This window comes from Bolinopsis microptera, chromosome 13, assembly GCF_026151205.1.
Source record: "Bolinopsis microptera isolate Bmic1 chromosome 13, MBARI_Bmic_1.0, whole genome shotgun sequence".
Taxonomy (NCBI): Eukaryota; Metazoa; Ctenophora; class Tentaculata; order Lobata; family Bolinopsidae; genus Bolinopsis; species Bolinopsis microptera.
Window position 1 is genome coordinate 9,555,626 of NC_087084.1, and position 21,104 is coordinate 9,576,729.

The 21,104-nt window shown below is 36.6% G+C and overlaps 3 protein-coding genes across 6 annotated transcripts in view; 1 reads left to right on the forward strand and 2 right to left on the reverse strand.

Moving 5' to 3' along the window:
* The window catches only part of LOC134825004 (carnitine O-palmitoyltransferase 2, mitochondrial-like), a 98,075-nt gene that overhangs the window by 54,264 nt on the left and 22,707 nt on the right, over positions 1–21,104 (forward strand). The window lies entirely within an intron of this gene.
* The window catches only part of LOC134825002 (uncharacterized), a 105,508-nt gene that overhangs the window by 46,941 nt on the left and 37,463 nt on the right, over positions 1–21,104 (reverse strand). For 3 of the 4 annotated variants that reach the window (XM_063837048.1, XM_063837046.1, XM_063837047.1), the window contains exons 2-8: positions 13,989–14,071; positions 13,732–13,818; positions 13,478–13,561; positions 12,865–12,967; positions 5,708–5,836; positions 5,475–5,555; positions 5,000–5,168 (exon numbers count right to left, since the gene is read on the reverse strand). In XM_063837048.1, coding sequence (XP_063693118.1) covers positions 5,000–5,168; positions 5,475–5,555; positions 5,708–5,836; positions 12,865–12,967; positions 13,478–13,561; positions 13,732–13,818; positions 13,989–14,051 — 716 coding nt within the window. In that variant the 5' untranslated portion in view covers positions 14,052–14,071. Of the gene's footprint in view, positions 1–2,540; positions 2,616–4,999; positions 5,169–5,474; positions 5,556–5,707; positions 5,837–12,864; positions 12,968–13,477; positions 13,562–13,731; positions 13,819–13,988; positions 14,072–21,104 lie in introns of all 4 variants that reach the window. The other variant, XM_063837045.1, reaches the window with a different exon arrangement.
* LOC134825007 (26S proteasome non-ATPase regulatory subunit 3-like) lies at positions 14,273–16,995 on the reverse strand. The gene is made up of 3 exons (XM_063837055.1): positions 15,850–16,995; positions 15,156–15,259; positions 14,273–14,954 (listed from the first exon to the last, which is right to left on the reverse strand). Exons 1-3 carry the CDS (start codon positions 16,943–16,945, stop codon positions 14,670–14,672), a joined length of 1,485 nt encoding a protein of 494 aa, XP_063693125.1. The 5' UTR covers positions 16,946–16,995; the 3' UTR covers positions 14,273–14,669.

Below are 21,104 nucleotides of genomic sequence, written 5' to 3' on the forward strand. Positions count from 1 at the left end.
GTCAGTAGTGGTCATTGAAAGGACTTTGTAGATAATTTTAGGTCATAAATGGTCATACGACGTCATCAAATGTCATTAATAATCAAATTATGACGTCGTTCGTGGTCATTCGAGGTCAATAGTCGTTATGTATTTGTGAGCTAATTCGTAGTGACTTGACTGGCTACTTTTACCTAAACACTACGATAAATTACAGCAAATTTAGATGCTGTTAATCGAATGCTGTTCATGGTATCGTATAATTCACTGTCAAAATCTACTTAAAATGGACTTGTCGAATAGAACATCAGAATTTACTTGATCCTCGATAATAATATGTACATTGTAAGATAGAATAAATAGTTCGTCGAGCAGTAATTTCAAAGTTTCAAGAATAAATTTCAAACTTACGGGTACATTTAAATGCTGAAGAAGGTACATATTAAGATATTGTATAGAATTTTACAATTCTTCAGTCAGCACAAGAGACAGGTATAATAATGAGACAACGTTTCAGCGTTAGATTTAGTTCGTCAGTTAACGAATCGAGATGTTTCTCGTAATTTTCAGTGTGATAAAGATGTACAAATATACAGTGATTCATCTATTATTATAGTAAAACCTCAATTTTCCGGTGGCAGGTTTGATGGAATTTTCTAAATTAACGATATCAGCAGCTAGTTAAAATAAAGGGTAATACGTGGTCTTATCTTTATCTATAATTTATTCATACGATTGAGTCCTTATCTACTTTTGTAAATCAGATTAGAGGTTAGGTGAGCCATGCACGACATATCAGCTTGTTCATGAGTGTGCTCTTCGTTTAATCAAGTCATACAGATGGCGGTACAATTTTATCAATTATCAGACGGTTTTTATCTTATATGTCGTAGGTTGGTATGTACCTCTAATCGTCAATGACAGATAGCTAAAACATCTCCAGTGGCTCATAAAGTATGCAAATAGTTTGCATACTTGCATACTATTCAGCACATGCATAGCCGGTTGTGAAGTGTGAACTGTGTAGGTAGTAGGTACAGGTAAAAAGTAAGGTTTTCTGTTGCAGCAAAAAGGTTTTTCATTGCAACGTCCTGAGTTAAAATCCACTATAATATTAATCGCCACATGAAATAGGTTTATTAAAGAAATATCAAGAGATAGGGTTTCGGTTAAGTTAAATGGAAGTTTTATGACACAGTTGAGGTTACAAGTCGCAAATGTTTTACTTGCAAAGTAAGCGCGAGCGGGTACTTTTATTTTTAAAAAAGGTTAATTATTGAAACTTTAAAGATATTATACATGTAGAAGAATTTTCATGCAAACAGCAAAAGAACAGCGAATCGACATGAATCAAATACTACACAGATGTAACTCGTATACCTGTGTCTAGTGTATACTCGTGTAAATCAAAGGGAAGGGTAGAAGGTTGTAGCAGAACAATCAATAATAATTATCAGCAAAAATATTTGTGTTTTCTTTGGTAAATTTCTATTGATCCCGTTTGATGCAATAGTTTTAATACTTTCGACACTACTATTATATTATATTATATATATAGTAGTGTCGAAAGTATTAAAACTTTCGCATCAAACGGGATCGATAGAAATTTACCAAACAAAACATTGCAACTATGCGACTCATAAATAATATAATATGATTATGTAATGGAATATAATATTCCAATTCGGATTTTTAAAAAAATATTTGTATTAGTCAGCTTTTTATTGGATACATCATATCCACGTCGTAAGTCGTAAATAATCTATTAAATCTTAGTTAGATAGAGTAGTTAACGGTATTTTACTAGACTTAGTGCATTTTCAGGATTACTTCAAGTCTCAGGCTATCTTATGACGAAAGTGCACGTAAGAGTAAATAAAATATGACGTTTTCAGGCAGAAAGAGCTACTGGTACCCAATCTTAATTATGATATACACAGTTTACAATAAGAGTCATTCGACTTAAATTTTCCGAGACATTAGGATTATTGTTTATCACACAACCACACTCTTTGGTTTTAATACTGAATATATCATTACCAGAATTAGAACGAAAACAAGGTAAAATTACAAAGTTATACGGTTTCTAATTATTGGTTTATGATACTATAAACCATTGGTTAGATACTGCGAATAGCAGATGGAACATTGATCCCTCGTGACAGGGTGAGTGAACATAAAAACAAGAGTTGACAACATTTCGAATAGAAGTACAAAAACAGCGAAAATAATAAAACATTATACACATGTAATACATACAGTCAGCAGGATTTTTTAGTATAGAATAATTTTAGTACATAGTATAGTATAATTTTAGCATTAGTAAGTACACAATACACATATTTACTCAGCGGGATTTTAGTATAATCTAGTATAAACCAAGTACAATAAATCCGCAACAGTATAAGAAGAACATATATAAGCGCAGCACGATATCCGCGGGACACAAGACAGCAAGGCAAGAGCTAGAACTCGAGAAACTCGTATAGTTACTATAGAAACTACTATAGTAACTATGGAAACTGATATAGTTACACAATGCTTCTTCAGCTGACTCCTACCACAATGCATCCGGATACCATGGAGCTGTTATCAACAAATGGGTCGGAAGGATAGCTTGAAATTTTTGTTGAAGCCTAGAGAGGGGAAAAAAGAATAGCACATTCCACAATTTTACCAGAATGTGGTGTGATTGTTAAGTGTGATGAGGTGTGATTGTGGGTTGCGGTATGACTGGTAATTTGGGTGTGGTGTGATTGATTACGTGGTTGTGGGTGTGTAGTGATTTTGATTGCACGATGTTTGGTTGAGCAGTAGCGGTGAAGATGTTGGGAGTGCCAGCAGAAAGTATCTCTGTCAGGTGAGGATTCCACTGAGGAGCTGTGGGAACCGGACACGTGGGCAGAAGACACAAGAGTGGAAGACAAAAGTTCGGTAAATTCCCAAAAGAGTGGGCTCGAAGGCGGACCACGTGATACTTACTTTAGCTTAGACACGGGGGTGGGACCAGACGTTTTCCTAAATGATAAACTAGTAATAAATTTGTAACATCACGAAATGTCTTTGAACTTTTGTTTATAAGCGTTGAAATCTTCTTTTATATTATATACAGGGTGGGCCAAACGTTACTGGACATACCTTGGCATTGATAGCTCAGTCACTGAGTGACCAATTGAAATAATTCTTTCTAGTACGACTTACTACCACCACTGGTTCGAGGAATTTGTCAAATCGAAAAATATTAGAGTTTATTTTTTTCAAATGAAGGTTCATTTTTGCATTTATTTGATAGTTTGGATAGTCGGATCGAGCTAAATTTTATTAAATTGTGTTTGGCCATTCGAATTACGTTTGTCCTGAAAAGATTAGAGTTGTAGCTTCTCAGATGGCCGAGATAAGAAGCATAACGAGTTTATTCATTACGTGTGATCAGGTGATTGGCTTACCTGATCACGTGAAAAGATCACCCCGTTAACCACCCCGATAAATATTATGGGAAATGGGAATCGTTAAGGCTGCCCAATTAAGGTGTCACAGTGTCACATAATCATTAATCACCCAGTCAATTTTGTTAACGAGATACACAAAATGCTTGATAACTTCGTCATTTCTAATCCGTTTCACGTCATTTTTTCAGATCAGATGCAACATATAATAATCTACCGTCTCTGAAATAATCAGGCGTCCAGCATGTTCAGAGAGATCAATATAGGTGTTTTAATTTTGAATGGGCGTGGTCTAAAATATTCGAATTTTCAAATTTTGACGACGGAATCCTCGAACCAGAAGGTACAGTATGCTATCCGCAAAGCAACAGCTCTCAAATATATAACACGGCGGAGCTATTAAGGCCAACGCATGTCCAGTGACTTTTGGCCCACCCTGTACATTAATTTACATAATATTTAAGTTACATAATATTATATAATAATAATAGTAACTAAAAATGTATACATCGCTTTATAGCCAAAAAGAATTAAAAATCCAAAGATCTAGTTCAAGTCATCTAAAGCAACTCATGAACATGTACATAAGAACTTAGGATTTCATGAAGTATGGTTTTTATAAGAAAAATATTATATGATACTTGTATGAATACTTTTATGAATACATATAATATACATAATATATACATTAACATATAGCCATATTCAATTACATCTGACAAGACTTTACCGGCAAAGCAGGTTTTTGATGTTCTCAATAATTTCTAATCCCTTATTTGACTTTAAAACTATATTTTTATTGATTTTACGAAGAGTGCTATTAAATAGATTACACAGGATTAGGAATTACACAGGATTAAAATTAAATTATAGACCCACTATCGTGAACCGTCATAATTGTACACAATTGGACAAACAAGCCATCCAAGTTGGTTTGAAATCCAAGTTGGTTTGAAATCAGAGCCATGGTTTGCCTTACGTAGGAATAATTCAGCAAATTGATAGTAAGGTTTCGCACATTTGTGAAAGTATTATGTGATCCGCCCTCGGGTCAACCCTTTTAGGAAAGCTCTTGTGTCTACCACCCTTGTTTCTTCTGTCCGTGCGCGGCAAAAAAGTGCGATTATTGTTTGAGTAACAAGTGCGATGATGGTGTGATTATCCTGTATGATGATGTTATGCACAATTAATGAAAACGTCATGACGTGATGAAATGAAAGTTGAGTTGAATACAACATAAAATAAAACAATAAACTAACAATTTCACATCTTCAGAGGGGGCATGCAACAGATCACCCAGATCCTTATTTCATAGCAATGATAAAGAAACTAACTAAAATCTCACAGGCATCTCAATGCAAAGCTAATTACTCATTGTATGACTAATAAGATAATTGATAACGCATGATAAATTGGAGGATTGCTTCATGCTTCATGATCAACAAGGTCATCAAATGCAAATACAAATCACACGATTCATGGAAAACACACATTACAAGGAAATTTTCACATATTATTTCACACTTGCTTGAAGAACAACAAAACAGGAAACTCGTATCTGTGGTAACACTCACCAGCACTGGTTGATTATAGGATTTAGAAAATAATGACTAGGTGACTCGGTTTTCACAGGGACACGCAGTTGGAGATATATTGGGTCCCCGATAACGTCCTCTTCGGAACAGCGTGGTTCGTTTGGGCATCGCCCGCCGCATTCGTTAGATGCGCGGCATCTATACCGTCCTGTGTAGGGTGAGATGATATTGTTGGGAAATATGTATAGTATATTATTATATTATGGTTTTGGAGGGACTTTTATTGGTGTTGAGAAATGATTACCAATCCTATGTATAATTGCGAGTGTGCCCTTGTAAATCATTAACTAATTTAGACCAGAGGATCATTATAACAGTTTGTGTTTATTAATTACAAAATATATTCAGAGACAAAAAATATACTCGTGAGCATTTTTTAACAAATTTTTAATTTTAAATTATCATCAATAATAAACGCTTTTTTGTTGACTATTTTCTCGAGATTAGTACACACCTGTGTCCTTTTTGTTGAAATATTTAATGTAGAGATGTCCGAGAACATGTGACTGGATATAACGCGAACTATCTAGCAGTCCTGAAAGTTAAATACAGATTATTTCGATCAAATACTTAAGGCATATAAATCTGATATAGCAGTAAACGAGTCTTAGATTTTTTAAACCCGACAAACAAAAAATGACAAATGAATGATTAAAAAAAACGATTAAAAAATCCTTAAAATGGTACCTAGGTCGGATAAAGAGTTCCATCTCTGAGTCTCACTGTTGTATTTCTCCCACACAAAGGTTGGTTGTGGTGAACCTAAGATAGTGCACGCTACCACTGCTGTTCTGTTGTACACGAACTCTGTCGGGACTGAAATATTCCGGCTGTTAATAATAATAGTAGATTTAAACTACTGTGTCACTGTTTATATTAGGATTTAGGATACAACGTTTTTTCGACAGTGTTTAATGTAACTATCCCAGAAAGGTAGTAAGTACTACTACTAAGAAAGAACTGGGCAGTAATGCTTGAAAAGATATCGGTAATACTAATGCTTGATATGAAACTAAAGATCTTTAACCAATGACTCAGTCTTATGTCTACAAGTCTGTCTAGGAGCATGTTTAGGATGCTAGAAAAGTAAATCATTACCGGGGGGGGGGGGGGGGGGGGGGGGGGGGGGGGGGGGGGGGGGGGGGGGGGGGGGGGGGGGGGGGGGGGGGGGGGGGTCATGCACTTAGTACTGGACGTGACGTTGGGGTGGTGGGTACTAAGTGGTACTCCATTTTACCTCAAATCTAAATTTTGGGAATGAGTTTTTAGGTTAACAAAATTTAGTACCTGAACTTAGTACCTGATCCCCCCCCCCCCCCCCCCCCCCGAATTTTATTGTAGAATCCACGTACGTAGGAAGACACGTCAATTAATGTTCAGCTCGGCGCCAACCTCGATTTAGTTCGACCTTTTCTCTGGCCAGGAAAATTTCATGGCAGGGATCAGAAGACAGAAACCTAACAGCACGCTGCCTCGTGGATCTGGGACTTTGAGAAAAAAGCGTACAGAGGTCTAATAATGAATGCTTAAAATCGAATAAATCAGTAATGCCATTGTTCCAAGAATTGCGGCTGCTTTACTTATGGGACGATTCAGATAATGGAAGTCTTTAAAGAATTAATCAAAGATTTACTAGCGTAAGTTACACAAAAGGCCCGATCGTAAAACCGTTAATTTTCAAAACATAACCAAATTAAACGTCTGCGTTTTATCTCTTGGACAATTAATTCAAAATTATCCTTGAGAGATTTATAAATTTCCAAATCTACTTCGCCTACCAATTATTAACCAAATTTTGCGAAACTGAAAAATTGTTCTCATCGTATTAAAAAGCATTAAAAAGCATTAAAAAGCATCAAAAAGCAATAGCGAACAACAGAAGTTGATATATCCAAATCTTTCAAACGTCTAGTTTTACTCGAATATTCTACCGGTTTGAAGTTAAATGACTATTGCATTGTTACAGTTTTTTGTTTATACCGCATCAAGTTGGAGGGTGAGACAATGAGTGAGGGGACACACCCTCTAGCAAGTGGTACATTAAAAGGTTGGCAACTTGGTCGTTTAGCTCCGGACAGTCTATTCAACGTCTATGAAACGTCCATGCAACAACAAAAGAACCGTCTATGCAACGTCTATGCAACGTCCCTGCACAATGAACACTCTATGCACACTCCCTGCACGGTCAGTCTATGCAACGTCTATGCAACGTCTATGCAACGTCTATGCAACGTCCCTGCACAGTACCATATGAACACCGGCTACTAGCCGGCTACTAGCCGGCTACTAGCCGGCTAGTAGCCACTTTTGTAATAACAGCTCCTCAACTTCACATTACCAACCGGCTACTAACCGGCACTTGAAAAGTGGTCACTAGCCGGCTACTAACCTGCTACTAACCTGCTAGTAACCACCAAGTGGCTACTAACCGGCTACTAATAGGTCTGCTTTAGAGCCGGCTAGTGACCGGTTAGTAGCCGGTTAGTAGCCACTTGGTGGTTACTAGCCGGTTAGTAGCCGGTTAGTAGCCGGCTAGTGACCGCTTTTCAAGTGCCGGCTAGTGACCGCTTTTCAAGTGCCGGCTAGTAGCCGGTTTAGAACCGGCTACTAATAGGTCTGCTTTAGAGCTCGGCTAATAGCCGGCTAGTGACCGCTTAGTAGCCGGTTAGTAGCCACTTTGTGGTCACTAGCCGGCTAGTAGCCGGTTAGTAGCCGGCTAGTGACCACTTTTCAAGTGCCGGTTAGTAGCCGGTTGTTAATGTGAAGTTGAGGAGCTGTTATTACAAAAGTGGCTACTAGCCGGCTAGTAGCCGGCTAGTAGCCGGTGTTCATATGGTACTGTGCAGGGACGTTGCATAGACGTTGCATAGACGTTGCATAGACTGACCGTGCAGGGAGTGTGCATAGAGTGTTCATTGTGCAGGGACGTTGCATAGACGTTGCATAGACGGTTCTTTTGTTGTTGCACGGACGTTGCATAGACGTTGCATAGACTGTCCGGAGCTAAACGACCAACTTCCCAAAAGGTTTATCTAGACAATAATTAAATTCAACATTTAAATTAATGATAACCATTACATCATGAATTATCTTAGAAGGTTAGTGATATTGTTTGGTATAATTGTTTTAATACAATAAGTGAGATCACGAGATCTGAAGTTTAGTGCCATGCCCTGATTGTAAGTTGCAATAATGATAAATAGTTTTAAGGGCTAGCTACGCCCAGATCTAGGTTGACATCAAATTGCTTCTAGAATAGCTACGCCCAGATGCAGATCTAGGATGACATAATTCATCATTCATCATTGCTTCTACGAGATGACGTACTTTCCAATCTGTAAGTTTGAGCAAGTGTTTGACCAGTGAGCCCCATGAGGCATATCCCTTTTAAATACAACTAATTAGACTTAGAGCTACGTAAAACATAAGCTACCTAGAAGATGGCACGTAGCCAGAAGCGACAATTAAATGCCAAAGATTACACAATCTAATGTCCGCCCCCCCCCCCCCCTCGATCAGAGACTAAACTGACACGGTCCCACGAGGTTAGCAACACATGTGTCTGAGACTTATATTTCACACGCTCTCTGCTCTTACCAGTAGTTCCCTCAGTACAATTTGCAATAGTTTTGCAACATTAGCTGTTATCCTGCGCTTTAGTTTGAAGTTGTTTCATAGTTAGTGTATATTAGTTTTAGTGTTTAAGTTATTGCCATTTAATATGGCAATAGTATGGCAATATGTTTTACCGATCTTCCTTGTAGAATTTTCAGATCTTTAGGATGTTTATTGTTAACTGCTTCAGATTTGTGTAAAGTTCGATAATAATAATAATTCACAGTTAGATTTGGAAGATATGAGGGTTGTTTTAGGGGTGGTGCTGTGTTTGGTAGTTGTTTGTTGTGGTAAGACAAATAAGAAGGTGGAGAGGCTGTGTAATAAGAACCGAGGAACGATGGAAACTAGCTGCGTTCTTAAGGGTAGGTCACACTTAATAAATAATAAGGTTAGAAGATAGGTCACTAAATATTAAGGTTAGAAGATAGGTCACTAAATATTAAGGTTAGAAGATAGGTCACTAAATATTAAGGTTAGAAGATAGGTCACTAAATATTAAGGTTAGAAGATAGGTCACTAAATATTAAGGTTAGAAGATAGGTCACTAAATATTAAGGTTAGAAATTAGAATATAAGTCAGCCACAATAGTCCGGCAAGTCAAAGAAAAGCTATACATAACACAAAAAGCTTTATTGTAAACTAGAAAACCTCATTGTAAATCAGGTTTCATATTATGTACAATTAATGATCGAATGTAAGGAATTTATAGGCTGGTTAAGTGGTTTATGGCTATTATTCTTATTAATGTATCATGAAAACAAATGACATAATACATTCTTGAATAGCATATTACATTATAAAACATAATCAGAGTTAAACTGGATAATCGATGGTCACTGCCCACAGGCCCAACTTTCTATGAAGTTTTAACAAATTCCCTCAAGTTGTAATATCCCTTTCGAGCAACTTGCAACTTGGTAAATCGTGTCGTTCTTTGTCGGTATTTAATAACTGTTATACTGTATATTTATTGCGCTGTTTACAAAGATCAGTAAATATCTCCACCTTCAATGTACAATATACAATGTACAACCCTGAAGTTAACCCCTCCCCAACCCAGGTTACCAACCACCATTAGAAATATCCTGCCACTTCAACCTGCAAACGCCAACCTAAGGGCAAGAAACAGTACAAAAAGAAGAAATGCTCAGCAGCAGCTGACTATATCCTGAAGAACTGTCCGGAGCTGCAGTGTGGCACTACCACTACCACTCCCACTCCCACAACATATCCTTGTATGGGAGGGGGCGGGTGGGGGACCTCCTCCTCACCCTCAGGGTCCGGCCCGTGTGATTATAGCATTCCTACTACCCCGGAGGGAGGGTACTGGGAGGAGTAAACTACTAGTTTGGGAGGAGTAAACTACACGTTTGGTAGAGTCGGATTTTAAACCTGTTGATTAAGTTATAATAATAATAATAATAATAAGTAGGAATTTATACATCGCTTTATAGCCATAAAGAACTCAAAACCCAAAGATTCAGTTCAAACCATCTAAAGCGACTCATGAGTAACATGTACATAAGAACTTATTTGTATGAAGTATGGATTTTATGAGAAAGGTAATACATGATACTTATACAAATACGTTTTCAAAGAGATGAGTTTTTAGTTTCTTTTTAAATAAGACGATATCGGTTAGTGTTCTCAATTGATAAGGAAGCTTATTCCAAACAGAGGGTCCGCAGTAGCTGAAACTTCTCTCGGTTTTACTATAGTTTGAAATAGGAGGAACATTTAGGAGGAAATAGTCTTCTTCAGTTCTTAGTACACGTACAGGTTGACTTTTGATGTCAATACATTTGATGATATACTCCGGCGCTATGTTGTTAACGCATTTGAACACGGTTAGAGCAATCTTATACTCTATTCGTTGTCGTATCGGAAGAAAATGGGCTTTTTTCAGGAATGGAGTGACACTGTCCCATTTTTTGATAGCTTTCCAACCAAACAAGAATCGAACACAGGAATTTTGTACCTTCTGGAGTTTCTTTATTAGAAGATCAGGTAAACCGTATAAGAGTCCATTGCAGTAGTCTAGTTTTGAAAAGATCAAGCAGTGAATGAGCTGTCTTTTTAGATCATAGTTAAGCTTTGAGCCTATAACTCGAAGGTTTCTCAGATGGATGTTGCAGCAACTGATAATTGAATTTATTTGGTCTTCAAATGTTAGGAATTGATCAAATAGGACACCTAAACTTTTCACTGTGCGGGATGCATCCACAGGGTCAGTTGCATTTTCAAGTTGTATTGAATCGACTGGACATGAAGAGTAACTGTTCTTGGTCTGTACTACAAGAGCTTCTGTTTTGTTTTGGTTCAGTTTGAGTTTATTTTGGGTCATCCAGGTCTTAATATCTTCAAAACAATTTGTTATTCTCTCTTCGATTGTTGAGAGATCTCGAAATAGTGGGTTAAACTCAATGTACAGTTGAGTGTCATCTGCGTACATGTGGATGTTAAATCCATGTCTCTTTGCGATCTGATTGAGCTCCTTTGTGTAAAGTATAAACAGAATTGGACCTAGAATTGAACCTTGCGGGACTCCAATTCTAAGGAAGCATCTCTTTGATCTTGATTTATCAATAGTTACTGTGAAGGATCTGTTATTAAGGTATGATGTAAACCATTCGAGAACAGTACCTTCAAAACCAAAGTCCTTTTTTAGTTTTTTTAGGAGCAAGTGATGATTTACAGTATCAAAAGCAGCACTGAGGTCCAAAAGGAGGAGGATAACCTTACTTTTCATGTCACTGATACAAAGAAGATCATTGTAGATGGTAAGGGTCGCAGTTTCGCAGCTATGATTTGACCTATAACCACTTTGATGCTCAGCATGAAGATTGTGATAGTCAAGATGTTTGGTCATCTGTTTCTGGACGCTCTTTTCAATGAGTTTCGAGAGGAAAGGTAAGTTACTAATCGGTCTATAGTTGTTGAAGCTATTGACATCTCCTTTATCATCTTTGATGGCTGGTCTGACAAGAGCACTCTTTAGGACTGACGGAAATTTTCCAGTGACAAGTGAGTCATTGATAATAAATGACACAATTGGTTTAACTTCATTAAAACACTGCATTAGAAGTTTTAGAGGGATGGGATCCTCTTCACATTCTTTTTTGTTAAGGTCAGAAAGAATCTTTTTGAGATCATTGTCGCTTATGGTTTCTACTTAATTTGTTTTAACATTACGAAGTTAACTATTTAAGTTATTACATTTTTAGTAGGCCTGTCTAAGGTATGGGATTTATTTTAAAAATATATTTGTGTCGTGTAAAGTTGGATTTGGATAAAATCAGTCTTCACAATAACGATATATAATTATGTAATGTAATACATAATGATATCGTTGTGTACCGACGGGGAACGTTTGACTTTCAAATAACGTTTATAGAATGACATTTTTGAAATTTAAACTATTATATAATATTATGACTATAATTTATAACAAGATTCCATTACAACTAACAAGGTGAACATTTTATTTCTCCTCTGTAAGTGCGATCTCGACAATTAAAAGGAAGACTTTCAACAGACGATGTATCTTTATCAGTCTGAAATTACAAAAACCAAACTTTATTAGTCTATATATATTTATCATATTAAAACCTTGTTAGTTATACCTTGTTAGTTATACGTAAGTCGTAAAAATAATGGGAGCAGTTAGTAGCAGTTAATGTAGCAGTTAGTTACCTGTTACATGTTCAAGTATAAAATATTTCTACAGAATTCTAAAGAAGCCAAGATAAAAAAAACTTTGAGCCCATAATTTTGTAGCACTTTGACATTAATCTACATTTGTGTGATGTTAATGCCGAATGACGATAGCCGATAGGAGATAATGATTTTATTCTTTTGATCATTCAAAGTAACCCTTCATTGCGTGCGGTGATAAACATTAAACAATTATATACGTTATACGTACCTGTAATTGCTCACTTTTTGTTTTATATAGTCATAACTTTCGTCTGACATAAATATTATTATAATATGGATGATATTAAACAGGAACAACAGTTCCCTCATTGAAAAACTATCGTTATAACAAACAATTGGTTAGCTTATATCTAATCTCTCAAAACTCAGGAAAAAAATTATAAATAATTTATGAACACTAGCTGTGAATTAAGTTTCATTTTTAAAGCTTTAAATTACAAAAAATAAACAGATAAACTGCGTGTTTTAACAATTAAGTTATGAAATTATCAATGATTAAGTTATTTACTTGGTTCAAGAAGATAGTCCTCGATAGTGAATTTGCACAGCCAAGAGGGAATAGCGTGGTACAGCCAAACGTCGTCCACAAAGGAACCGTTAACGTTTATAACCTGAGTTAATGTTAACGTTTATAATCTGAGTTAATGTTAACGTTTATAATCTGAGTTAATGTTAACGTTTATAATCTGAGTTAATGTTAACGTTTATAATCTGAGTTAATGTTAACATTTATAGTCTGAGTTAATGTTAACGTTTATAATCTGAGTTAATGTTAACGTTTATAACCTAAGTTAATGTTAACGTTTATAGTATAGAATAATTGCTCCACATGCACTTCTGATAAAAAGTCACATTCCTAACGTGAGTCAGAGGAGACAAAATTTACAGCAACCATCAAATACCGTGATTTCCGAAGTAATTTCTACCGGTAAAGGTCATGATATAGCGTCGGATGATATCCGATTGTCAGAATCAAATTTCATATCTCGTCTAATTTTTATGGCAACCTGCCCACGGCAAACGTCATTATCAAGTTCGTACTAAAATAATTGATTCTAAGAATTTCGCTGATTCATTAACAATCTCTGCGATGATAAAACGTTTTTAATGAAAATTCTTACCTTGAGGGAGTAAAATCCTGCATCTTCTAGTGCGATGACGTTAGCTCTGTCGTGGCCGACCTCATCACGGAAATTGTGTAAAACCTGAAGAGGGTGCGTGGTTTTAATAAAGTGATAATTATTTACTGAAATGCTAATATTCTTGAAAACATTCATTGATTAAAGTGTAAAAAATAATGTGCGCATATAATAATGATAGGTACTTGTACTACACGTGTAGTGACACGTGACACGGTTCAAACTTTAGTTCAAACCTTTGTGTTAGCATAATCTGAACGGAATGTTATTTGCTGATCGTCTATTCCTGGAGCATAGTAAAACTTTTTCGTGAGGCTGGACACCTGAAGGGAGCGGAGTTCATTTTAATGAGGAATTATTTGAATTCTTTGGAAAATGAACATGATCACAGTTTATAATGTAGTTTATTTACAAGAAAACGTAAAAGATAGACTAAAAAAGGTGCTTAATTAAATTGATAGGTATCATCAAAGGTAGTCAAATATAGACTTACTGAGTTGAGAGATAGCAATAAAAATACTAATGTCAGTGATTTAGGGCCGGGATTGCAAAACATTGTAATGTTACCATTGAACCTTGGGGATAATATGTCGTTATAACAACCTTTATCATATTGTGCATGTGTTTTAACAGTAGATTACTATGTCAGAAAAATTAGATGTTGAAAGAATTATAGCTTAAAAGTATCATATCGAGAGAAATTCAAAATCTCAAAATAATTAGCGTTTACAATTTATATTAATGAGGAGACTGCACTGACATGAATAAAGCACGATGTTAACTTACAAACAATACAATATCAAATTACTATCCATGGCATACCACATCACTACATATGTGTTTCTAAGAAAAAATGGTATTTTTATTCATACAAATAATTCTTAATTAATAACACATTTTGTGCAACAATTGAAAAGTTACCATATCATATAAGTATAGGTTTGTGACCAGCACCTGAAGCTCCACTTGAAGCAAAAACTAACACACCAAAATGCGGTTATAAATTCCTACACAATTATGACCAATTAAAATCGTTTTTTAAAGCAGCTAAATAGAATTTTGACGAATTTGTGAGAAGGTCAAGGTTATCTACCAGTTACCACCAGAAAACGACTGTGTATAGGTGATAGAAGCTGATGTCAATTATCATTGTGTCAAAACATAACTGAGCAATTTACAACATTCCATCGTCCTCTTCCTCGGCTATTTCTTTAGCGTATTCTAGGTCCTGCTGCTCACGCTCACGCTGCTTCTGTGCATCCTCCAGGTTATCGTTGTAAGATTTGGGAGGGAATCTCATTGCCTTGATGCTGTGGTTGTGTATGTCAAGGCAGAAGCGGATGCGTTCGTGGTAAGCTTTCAGAGGTTCGTTGGTTCCATAAACGTTGGCACTGTCATTGCTTTGCATGTAACCCTTTTCGTGATCAATCGTGGCCTCAATCACACCGTCATGGATAGCCTGGGAAAATTGAAATTAAAATCGTATAGTTGCAACCTACACTACCCATCTTATTTAAGCAATACTTGAGAATAATGTCTCGAGAAATTCTACATTTTTGGCACTCTATAGCAAAACTATAGAAAAATCATAAATTCAGACAGTCTCGATAACTATATTTGTTTTTAAAAAATCTAAAAGTAATTTATAAAACATCATCACCTTAGCGATGATGTACTCAGCATCCTCAGGGCTATCTAGCTGCAGTTTATCAGCAACATCAGCCAGACTAATTCTACTGTAACTCAGTGCGACACTCTTGATACCTGAAATAAATTGATTGTAGTAGGGGTTCTAGTTCGCAGTAAACCAATTCAGTTCGCAGTAAACCACTTAGCATCAGTTCGCAGTAAACCACTTATCATTTGTATCTTTTTTAGCTTGTTATCAGCAGTCGTTATCTGCAAGTGTTAAACACCACGCTAACCTGATGAAATTCTGATGAAATTCCTGATGAATTTTCCACACAGTGGAAAAGGATATGCAATCGGAGATTGGAAAGCTCATGAGAGCTGTGAACTGTGGCTCATATTTTATTATTTAAGCTGCTCTACGAGCACATAAGCTAGCTAGTTAGTTTTATATAGTTAAGAGTATTAGTTACAAATTATTTTGAGAATACCCATTTTCGAAAATTCCACTCTAACCAGGAAATGCTCGATTACAAAAATGGGTATTCTCAAATAACTGCCTATGAGGTCATTTGGGTTGGACGGCACAAACCACTGTTTTGGTGTATACCCCCTTAAATATATTAAAAAATTGTAACAAATTTTGGTATTAGGCCAGTTAAATGATCACGAAGAAACAAACTGTATTTGAAAAAAAAAGGAAAATATGAAAGCAGAAAACATACCTGTTTTGATGACATTGTGGCGTAACCTGTTGATCAGAGTCATTGTACCTTCCTTCATGAATTTATCAGAATATTTTTCCAAGACAATGGAGAACTTAGCCAGGTCACCAGCAAGAACAGCTTGAGTTAACTGTAAGTATGGGTGAAGAGACATCATCAGGTGCTGATCCCTGAAGATGTGGCGCTCTGGGACCTCCCCGAGAAGAAGTTGAACCACCACAAGAAGCTTGGTAGCAGCTTGCTTAAATCCAATGGCCGCATTTTGGGGAGCCTTTCTTATGGCTTGGTTGAGATTCTTGAAAGCTTCAGAATAATCCAGCTGGGTTGCCTTGATTTTACCCAGATAGAAAAGGTATCTTGCGCTTTCATTGTTGTTAGCATTTTCAGGGAAGGTGGTTTTGCTTATCAATTTCTCGGCTTGTTCGTACAAGTTATAGTGGATGTAGTTCCGTAATAGGAGATTTAACAGCATAGCTTGTCCCTCGCTGTCATGTCTGAGAGTTGAGGTACGCAGGCGACCATGAAGAAGTGTACGAGCTTCATGAAGCCTTCCTGACATCTCAAAAGCTCGACTGTAGTAGAAGAAACACCTAGCTCCCAGTAAGTGCATGGTGGGTTTATTAACAGACATAACTCGGTTAATCAATGCCTGAGCACAGGGGATGCTGTCATTGATGCGGTTATTGTCCAGCAAACTTATCAGTCCAAGGAGATTGACATATATCTCAGTAAGCACACTCCTAGCATGAGGCTTTTCATCTTTGCTGTCAGAACAAGGAAAGTAACTCAACAGCTTTCCTTTGAACTCATAAGAATCGGAAATGTAAGTTTTAGTGAGCTGATTGAGGACAGCATCGTTCAATCGCTTCCTTGTAGATGCCAGTTGTCTCAAAACTCTTAAAACAAATCGAGGTTCTTTGTTAACAACACTTTTTTCAATGATGCTAATGTGATCTTTGATGTCCTCTATAGTAAGTGCATCTATCTCAGATTGTGGCTTTGGTGCTTCTGCTTCTTTCATCTCCACATCTTCAGATTTAGGTTTTTCAGCCTTTGGTTTCTCGCCTTTAGGTTTCCTCTGTGCTTTTGAGGCCATGACTGCTTGTCTTACTTTTCAATATGCTAGAATATACAAAGTGTTAGATTAGTGCAATTGTTACAAAATACATGACCCAGCTAATAAGATGTTTTCAAGGATAAATATCATGATCATTTTTGAGAATTTTTGAATCTGAGAATTTGACAATTATTGCCGGGAATACTCAAAAATGTCTCAAAAATTATTTTTGAATCTGAGAAATTCAGCATGGTTTTCTCATTTTCTCAAAAATTGTCCACTCAAAAATCATTTTTGAGAATGAGAATTTGGCCATTTTTGTCGAGACTCTCAAAATACTCATGATCCCCCTCCCCCTTTTTTTAGTACTATGGAGATACAAGTATCTTATAAAATTTTAGGAACTTGAAAACGTCTATCACTCATCCCGGTTCATCTCATACTCCCCCCAATTATTCTCACCTAATATCCTTGATGAAACTATAATAATATAAATAATACAAGCTCATATTTTCTGGCTTTAAAAGTAGATGGTATCATATTACTATATACTTAGTAACTTCAACAATTGACAGGCCTTCCCATGAAGTCAACAACTGTAAAAAAAGTTTCCAGAAGATAGATAACATTTATAAACATTGAAGCAAGGGTTATATATTATGTGAAACAATACATTTATGTATGCAACAATGCTGGTCAATAACTAGACTGTAATTATGGAGACAGTGCAGTTCATCGAATGATAGCAACACCAAGGGCCAGTGATGCCTACCCCTTTATAGCATAGGGACAGCATTGTAGCCTATGTTAATAGGGACTACCGGTGGGTGATGAATAATTGAGAATCCAACAGGATCTTGTTCTCTTCATTGTGCTGATTCCGGGAAGCATTTGTTTTACACTCTAATCCTATTAAAAATCGAGATATCGGTCATTGAAAAATGAGTAATTATAGGCCTGTCAATGATTGCAGCCCAATTAAGAGCTGATCAGTTGCAGCTACTTGTGCCATATAAGGGATAACTGAAGTCACGTGACCGCCAATCCTATCACGTGACCTTGATTCGTAAATCCTTGGTCACGTGATCACATTCGTACCGTGTCGAATGCTGACTAGGATATCTCGTGACGTCACCAGAGCTCAAGCTTCCTGACCAGGCCTTATATGGAATAATATAGTGTATCACGTGTAATTGGATCCAATTAAGATGAGCCGCGCAATTATCGCAGCATCTCGATCTGGTATCACCTGTTGAAACCCAGCAGGCAGCTGGGCCAGAGATTTTAAAATAGAAGGATTTTTTGTTGATGAAAATCGAAGCGAAAATCATGTAACCCTATGTTTCCGAGGACGCCGAACACGATAAAACTGGTTATAATTATCATACTCAAGGGCAAATTGCTTTAAAATGCACTTGAATGTCATAGTTGTTATTATAAAAGGGTATTATGTAACTTTAACTCTAGATATAAGGTATAATGTAACGTTAACTCTAGATGTAAGGTATAATGTAACGTTAACTCTAGATATAAGGTATAATGTAACGTTAACTCTAGATGTAAGGTATAATGTAACGTTAACTCTAGATGTAATGTATAATGTAACGTTAACTCCAGATATCTATATTATATTTTAAACTTGACGAAATTTCCCCGGCAACGGGGACATAGAAGAAAAAACACCGAAAATCGACCTCAAAATGACCCTCTGGTGATGCCAAACCCAGCTCGCAAATGGAGTTGAAACCTCGCCATTTTTAGCAGGGTTGTAGAAAAAGGATAGGAATAGGCTATAGCATTCTTAGAATTTTGATTTAGGCTTTAGATTTTTTATAATTAACGTCGGAAGTGAGGTAAAATAACCGTTAGAATAATGTCGTTATTTTAGCAAAGGTTTACTGCGCTGTTGCGTAGCAACGTTAAAATGCACGTGCGCGAGCAACCACAGATTAACAACGCGCGTTGTTATGCTGTATGCTACGTCATAATTTCAAAACTAGCTCACATTTACGCTCACGCTATGACTTCTTATAACTTTGTTTGTGATTGCAATATTTTGATGCAGTAAAAAGTATCGATACTTTTTTTTTCGATACTAAATTCGCTAGATCAACACACAATGCTGACATTACGCCGCGCACACACAATCAACAAAAATATTGTTGTTTTCTAATTACGCAAATAACTTTGCGCATTAAACATTTTAATTGCCTGGCAATAATTCAATTGACTGTCATTCTCGATTGAAATATCAGAATTTCACAACTAGCTCACATTTACCCTCATGACGCTATATACCTATATATATTTATAACTTTGGTTGTGATTGAAATTTTTTGATGCGGTAAAAAGTATCGTTTTGGGGCTATATGACGAAGAGAAATTAAAACATAACTGATGCTTAAAATTTCCTCGAACAAAGCTTTCGACTAGCGGCGGGTTTCTAGTAAGGTATAATGTAACGTTAACTCCAGATATAAGGCACAAGTTAAAGGACCAGTTAACTGAAAAAAAGTTATCCTCATATTTTGACAGATTGTGACAAATAGCAAACTAAGCAACGAGTCGAAATTGTTTGTTCGTAAGTCATATATTAATATGCTAATTGCGGTTCTTTTGCACCCTGTCTAAAGACTCTATCACGATCCTATCGAAAATGGTATTACTATAATAAATATATTTGGTAGACCGGGTATTTTGGCGGGAATTCTGTTCCTACGGCACTGTTCTGATAGAAGCTACTTCTACTAATGGTCCCAGAGGAACGGCCGTAAAGTAGCCAGACTTCTTGTCTCCTGTACTGGCTGACACATGCGGATTAAAGTTAGAAATTTCGCTATGTGTAATTAAGCAATGAAAACAATCCAAAATTATCACATATGACATAAGTTCTAATAGCAGAAACTTTCTAACCGTACATTCACCCGCCACTGTTCAAGAACCTATATCACTGTTTAAAATCATGACGTGAGCACTGTACATCCAATCAGCTATTCCTTTAGTTAGGATGATAGCCAAAACTATAAGGATTTTGGAGAACTAGGGTAATAGTCATAATTTAATTCAAAAATTTGAGTGAGTTACACGTGTTTTATTGACGATGATAAACATTTGCAATGTATTTCGCTATGCAAGCGCGCACTGAGGGACTTTATGACGTCACGAGGCCACAGCTTATTATTGCAATAACACGCGTTACACGTACGCTAGAGAGTTGGTTCTTTCGGCGATACGATTCTTTACCAGTTTGTCACAGCTGATTTAAATCTTAGCCAAATTGGAGACTACATATTATGATAGGAAAAAGTTTAATGTTAAAGGTAAGGTTAACTTTAAATTTGAGGCAGAAGGTAATGAGTAGTGTACAACGGAAGGGGACCATTCTCATAAAAGGAGCGTCGACTTATCCGTAAGTAGCCCTAGCACAATCCTTAAATACCGCAAGTTCATCCTTAAACCGTTATAAAGACTTGAAATACCGCTTGTAGAAGTCCCGATACAATTCTTGGTAGTCCTTTTCGATATTGGTTGAAATCTGTATTCGTTAATCTTAAGCAAATATTTGAATACATTTCTTTCATCTTCTGAACTTGAAATCTTTCCTTCATAAGCCCGATTATTAGTTGAGAACTAGTAGCGTCGTTGTTTACAATTACTGAGATTCGGCAGAGAGACTGGTGCCACCCTAAGCCGCTCAGGCGCTTAGTTTATAATAACATCTATGACATTCAAGTGCATTTTAAAGCAATTTGCCCTTGAGTATGATAATTATAACCAGTTTTATCGTGTTCGGCGTCCTTGGAAACATAGGGTTACATGATTTTCGCTTCGATTTTCATCAACAAAAAATCCTTCTATTTTAAAATCTCTGGCCCAGCTGCCTGCTGGGTTTCAAAAGGTGATACCAGATCGAGATGCTGCGATAATTGCGCAGCTCATCTTAATTGGATCCAATTACACGTGATACACTATATTATTCCATATAAGGCCTGGTCAGGAAGCTTGAGCTCTGGTGACGTCACGAGATATCCTAGTCAGCATTCGACACGTTACGAATGTGATCACGTGACCAAGGATTTACGAATCAAGGTCACGTGATAGGATTGGCGGTCACGTGACTTCAGTTATCCCTTATATGGCACAAGTAGCTGCAACTGATCAGCTCTTAATTGGGCTGCAATCATTGACAGGCCTATAA

What these genes read in the sequence shown, in the direction of transcription:
- LOC134825007 (XM_063837055.1), bottom strand. Translation starts at nt 16,945, where the DNA reads ATGGCCTCAAAAGCACAGAGGAAACCTAAAGGCGAGAAACCAAAGGCT. An exon ending in CCACAATGTCATCAAAACAG is followed by an intron (nt 15,260 to 15,849) that starts GTATGTTTTCTG and finishes AATTTATTTCAG; the next exon opens with GTATCAAGAGTGTCGCACTG. An exon ending in CTGAGTACATCATCGCTAAG is followed by an intron (nt 14,955 to 15,155) that starts GTGATGATGTTT and finishes CAATTTTCCCAG; the next exon opens with GCTATCCATGACGGTGTGAT.